The 6,000-nt window shown below is 36.5% G+C and overlaps 1 protein-coding gene across 1 annotated transcript in view; it reads right to left on the reverse strand.

The window, feature by feature from the left end:
- The window catches only part of MPP7 (membrane palmitoylated protein 7), a 141,501-nt gene that overhangs the window by 61,256 nt on the left and 74,245 nt on the right, over window positions 1-6,000 (reverse strand). The window contains exon 4 of the mRNA XM_031059324.1: window positions 3,560-3,637. Coding sequence (XP_030915184.1) covers window positions 3,560-3,637 — 78 coding nt within the window. The remainder of the gene's footprint in view (window positions 1-3,559; window positions 3,638-6,000) is intronic.

Below are 6,000 nucleotides of genomic sequence, written 5' to 3' on the forward strand. Positions count from 1 at the left end.
AAAGCCCTGCAAAGCTGAAAATTCCTGTGATAGGATTGACAGCAGTTGTATGACATGGGTTACCCTTGGTTCTCTTTTCATTCTTTAGATTATGCTGCTCATCACTGGAAAATACAATCTAGTAATTTGTGTTTCACTGATGGAAACAAGCAACCACTCAGCAGAATGACCATTTCAGCATTTCTCCCTCAGATTAACTGTGCACAAGTATTAACTCCAGCAGAACTGGTATTGGCTTTGGTGGTACAAATGCAAATGCATATACATAAGGTTTAGAACAGTGAGAAAAAATACTTCAATACTGCTTAAACAGACATTTTAATCTTACAATTTAGTAAATTTTTTTCAGAGATAAAATAATTTAAAACTTCTTTTCCTTCATGTGATTTATACTGTTTTCCAAATATTTTCATTAGGGTTTTAGGCATATTTAATACCTTGTGATAGAAGAGGAGGAAAACAAAGATTGAAAGAGTAAATTGTGTTTTCAGATTAGCAAACAGATACCACCTCAGCTGGTCAAGGCTGGATTTTTATTTGCTATTGTTGTTGTTGTTAAAGTGCTGAGATTTGAAACACCTACCAGCAGCAGTACCTGGCATACTTGGGACACACTGACAGAGAGCAATCTCCTCCTGCTGTGCTAAAGACTGCAGGAAAATCTGTCTGAAAACTTCCTCTGTGATCTCTTGAGGGAACCACAACATTTCAACAAGCTCTTTATGAAAAGCTGCCACTAAAGAGAGGGGTAGAAAAGCAAGGGAGAGGGCCAGATGTAGAGTGAGGCTGGTAAGGTGGGGAGCACCAAGGACTGGTCTTTAAAGCTTCTGGAGAAAGTTCTGAAACTTCTTTTGCCAGAACAATCTTTCTACCAACCTTGAGGCCTTATTTGCTGTATACAGCTATCCTGCCAGTGATATTGTTGTGGTTTAGGAATGATATTCTCCAATTTAGTACTCCCACTAAAACCATGCACTACTTTTCTTTCCCTCTCCAAATGGATGCACAAATGTAAGATCACAGGATGAGGTAAGAACAATTTAATGGAAATAACAATGAGATAAGACAATGTACTATACTGTATGTATATACTATCACAAAAAAAGTAATAGCAACATATTAATAACAAAAGGTGTAAGAAAATAAATTATTCATATGGAAAAACTCCCTGATAATAGACAATACCAGATGGCTTTCTCCAGCCCCTTTTCTTGACTGGAACAAACCCTTTCTTCCTGGAAGAGATGCCTTTCACGAACTCTGAACTGACATGAGGTGGGATGGAATAACCTCCATGTCCTAACCATGCCCTCTCCCAGCTAGTGCAAAAAATTAACATTGCCCTGGCTGGAACCAAGACAGATGTTTAGATCATTTGCATGAAATCATTGAGCCCTAAGTCAGACACTGCTGCTCCAAAGTAAGAGGCAAACAGAATGTGTGATAAATTCAGCCTAAAAGTCCCTGGGGGAGAGGAGAGAGAAGGTATGGCAGCTGGGAATATGACAATGTTTAGAAAAACCTTGCCACAATTGTTTCTTCTAAAACTGCTTTAAAAAATACCACAAGAATAAAAACACACTCCTTGAACAGTTGCATTTATGACAGCAGCACCTCAGATTTGGGTTTAAAATAAAGCAGGAAATATCTACTTGCTAATAAAAATATCACCTTCTTTAACTATAGAACAGTTACTATCAGTAGGAAGAGAAAACTGTAATTTGAAGCCTATTGAACTGAATGTGTGTTTAATAACACAAACATGTTCTCCAATCCCTGAAGTTGACAACCAGTCAGACAAACATGCCAAAAAATGAATAGCACTTTAAACCTGACGCTTCATGAGTTTGGGAGTTACAAAGCCCACTGCATGTAATTTTGCTTCCTCAAGATTTGCTGATAGCTACCAAAACACAGAAAATCCTGCAATGTGCTAGCCTGACTGCAGCCACCAAAGGACATCCCTACCCTACGAGACAGTGCCCATAAAAGCCACAGTTCACCTACAAATAATTAATGAAGAAGCAGCAAGAGCATCTATTAAAAAGAAGCTGTACATTTGGAGTAGGTAGGTGTCTAGACACAATCATGTCCCAACATGTACACTTAAAAATACCACCATATGTACATAATAATACATTCATAGGATTAAAAGCCCCAACCTGTCTCAACTGAGGAGTGACAGAGACAACTTTAATTTGGAGATTTCCAAAACCATACATTTTAAAGGGGTCTGAACAAAGAATGAGATTGCTCAGCATTTCTAAAAGTATCAAAAACTAAGTTTTGCATCCAAAAATAAGAAATTATTTTTATTAAGAATTTTAGCCCAGAGATCCGTAACACAAATATTAGCAAGGATTATTAATATGTCAGCAAGAACTTAATGAAGAGAATTTCAACCAGCTTTCTAATTTTCAAAATTACTATCAACACTATTCAAAGCTATGTGAAGGTTAAAAAAATATTACTAATATATGCCTGATGTCAAGGCCAATGTATTATTATAGTTGGTGTGTTACAGGATATAGCTCTCCTCCTACTGAAACATGATTAAATTACCATGTATCCTTTTTTCAATAGTCTCAAAAAAGTCTAATTTAGTTTTTTGTTAAAATGCTACCAATCTCAATTCACAACTTTTAATCATATGTAAAATTTAAAAACAAAAATCTATTAATTATATAAATAGATAGTTAAGATTTTTAAACATCTATAAAGTATGTGAAGCTTGAAACATGCTGTATTGGAAATGGATCCTAATACATATTGCCTTTTCCAAAAAGCAACCTGACATCATCAATTGCAGCAAAGATTTCTGGATTTCACCTAAACCACAGTTTATTAAACATTTCTCTATTCTGGCCTACCTCAAGGTTCAGTCATAGTTTATACAGGTGTGTTCACAATTCATCTGAATCCTAGAATTAACCAAATAGCAAGAAATGGCAGGTTGGATTTTTTTCCTTGAAAATAAAAATTATAGTAACAGGAAATTAACTACTCCATCAATGCTGACCACTTTTACAATTTATTTTTTGGTTATGAAGGTAATTTGGAAGGCTCCAATATCAATAAATCACTACTGTACTTTTTCTTAAATAGTTTTGATTTTTTTCGACAAACCTCCATTCTAGGCATTTCATATGCTTCATTTCTGTAATATTATTTGTCATTTCTCGTGTTCTGTCAGCAGTGCTGCTATCTCATTTGTCTTTGTTTTTCCAAAGCATTCCTCTTGTCTGTGACTTTCTCAAAACACTAATAGTTGACAGGTTTTCCCCTCCCAGTAGAGTTCCAACCTGTAATTTTTATTGCTTAGTTACTAAAGTAGAACAAGAGGCTACCTAGATGCAATGTTTTTATAACATGCAAGTGAATAAAAATCAAAGTAATATCAGTAACAAGCCCAGTGATGACAGAAGCTTTGGAAACCTTTGCAGCTTCTTATGATTTCAGCTCAGAGGATTACATTCATATGTTTGCACTATGAAGAGTTCTGCTTGCAGACGGCTTTTCAGTAGACTTGGTACCAGTGATCTCAGCAGGGGACACTTACATCATCTGCCAAGGCTGCTGCACCATGGAGTATGGGCATCGGGTTCTGTTTTTCATAATAATGCAGTTTTTCATGAATCTGGAAGACAATAGTACAAAGTGATAAGTTTATTTAGCAGCATGAGAAATGGTACAAAATAACCCTGTTGAGTCTGTTGACTGTCTGTAACTAAACATCCTTATAGTAACCTACAGGCAGCAATCATGTAAATGCAATTCATCATCATCCTCCGTTGAAGTGCTAAGAATATGAAATCAGATGGAAAAAATGCTCAGTATGCAGACCAACCCACAGAAAAACTAAACATTTGTGATTTTTCTCTCCTGGCTTTCTCTGTCCATATTTCTAACATATTGCTTCAAGTATCAATTACATTTTATATTGCTGCTGAAAACACAAAGCATAAAGTGTTTATCCCCAAGATGGATATAAAAACCCCTGTAAATTATGATTTATGAAGTGAAATAATAGCTTGCCACCCACATCTTGACAGACAACTTGACGGAGCGGCTGCCATCATTAAAATAATTCAGAAACAAGGGTAGAGGAGTGCTAATATTAATTCTAACACATCTGAGAGAAAGAGGCAGTCCTTCAGCAAGTTAAGGTTTTTAATGAATAATTATTACATTAAAGATGCACTGTGCTTTGCTTCTTCCTAAAAGGGAAAGGATACAGCATTATTTAAACACCACCCTGTTCCCTCCTCCACAAGTTATGCATTTCAAAATTTAGATTTTTTTCCTGTATGAATGCTTTTAAAACCAAAGTATTTTAAGACTTCTAACAAGTTTCTTTGTAGCTATTTCAGAATAGCATAAAAGACTATATTAAACATTTAACTTTATTAAAATTATTTTCTTGAAGATACATGGATATACAAATACCAATTAAAATCTAAAAAAAGAAGACAACAGTAGTCTGAACTAATGTAAATATACCCCATTCTTAGATTTTGTGCTTCAGTTCTGCTGCTCTGAAGGAGGCATGAACTCCAGATGGTTGGAGGAGTTGCAGAAGGAGCTAAATCGGGGACTTCTGTGCTTGGCAAGGAGGGGAAAACAAGGTCTGGCAGAGGCCACGGGGTGCAGAATTTGGCTGGGTACTCCCTCATGTCCTTGGGAAACAGGATCTCCAATGATACCCTAGCACTCCCCAGCACACTGCTGGGGGAGGAGCAGGACAGATGCCAGACAGTGCAGACAGATTTAAAGAGCAAACAAACCACTCTGCACATTGAAACTGTTCAGAGTTGACCAGACCATCTCCACTTTGCACCAAGTGTTCCCTTCAGCCTTCCCCACTTCTTCCACATTTGCTTTTCTCTGCTTACTTCACCCCCAGCAGCACTCACTCCTCTCACAGCCTAGGACCCCCTCACTCTTTAATTTAAAGTTCATTCTTTAAGCCCATTCTTTTTAATTTACACTGAACTTTCACAAATATGTTCACAACAAGATAATGCCATAATGTCAGTGACACTTGTGCTTGCTGTTTTTCCTGTCTTCTGCTGTGCTTCATAACCCTAAGCCCACATCTGTTTTTCTTCATTTAGTCTGTACATTCTTCAAAGTAAAGAGCATGTTAATACAATATGGCATAGCAAGGTCTAAGTCTTGATTGATTCCTTCATCATTTCTGCAACCTTAACAAGACTATTTCAGTATATTGGTTAAAGGATGCTGAAGTTCTGACATATCATGGTTAAGCATGAAGGCACTACAGTAGTTTAATTTATAAACTGTAAAATAACTTCTTCTCATCTGGAAACTACATGGAAAGCACTACTGTCTCCAGAAGATGAATCTGAATTTTAGATCATTTATGTAGGCATTGTGTACTCAGCAATTACTTAGAGTAATTCAGAATGGATTTCACAAAACTGTAAGTGACCAGACAACTTCATATTTCTAGCTCACAAAGCAGAGAAACTAAACAAAACAAGGAGTTGCAGCTCCCTGAGTTTGGCAGAAGTTTGTGATTTACTTGGACTGTTAACTTGAATGACTAAAAGGCACAGTAAATCAAAAAGTCTCAAAAGCATAATTTTTTGATTGCTTCGACAACATCTTGATTTTATCCAGATTGAGCTTCTGTAGCTCTGAGGTCAGAAGCAGTTGTCTATACCCCCCAGTTTCTCAAAGAAAACAGAAGTGCCACTGCTTGTTAAGCTGCTTTTATCCTGGACAGCCTGTACATATCTTTAACACTGAAATTAATAAAAGGAAAAAGTCAACCAAACAAAAAAAAAGTGGAGATAGCCTTGCTTAACCCATCTTTCAGAAAAATGCTACACAATTGTAAATTCATGCAACAAAAAACAGGTTTTCAAGAGATGGCACAGTGTAACCTGAACTTGTTATTGGCTCTATCTATAGCCAGAAATTGCAGAAATGACTGAAAACAAATTTTTATTTTCCTAAGAGTGGATATTGGATTCC

The sequence above is a fragment of the Geospiza fortis genome, unplaced genomic scaffold (genome assembly GCF_000277835.1).
Source record: "Geospiza fortis unplaced genomic scaffold, GeoFor_1.0 scaffold75, whole genome shotgun sequence".
Lineage (NCBI taxonomy): Eukaryota > Metazoa > Chordata > Aves > Passeriformes > Thraupidae > Geospiza > Geospiza fortis.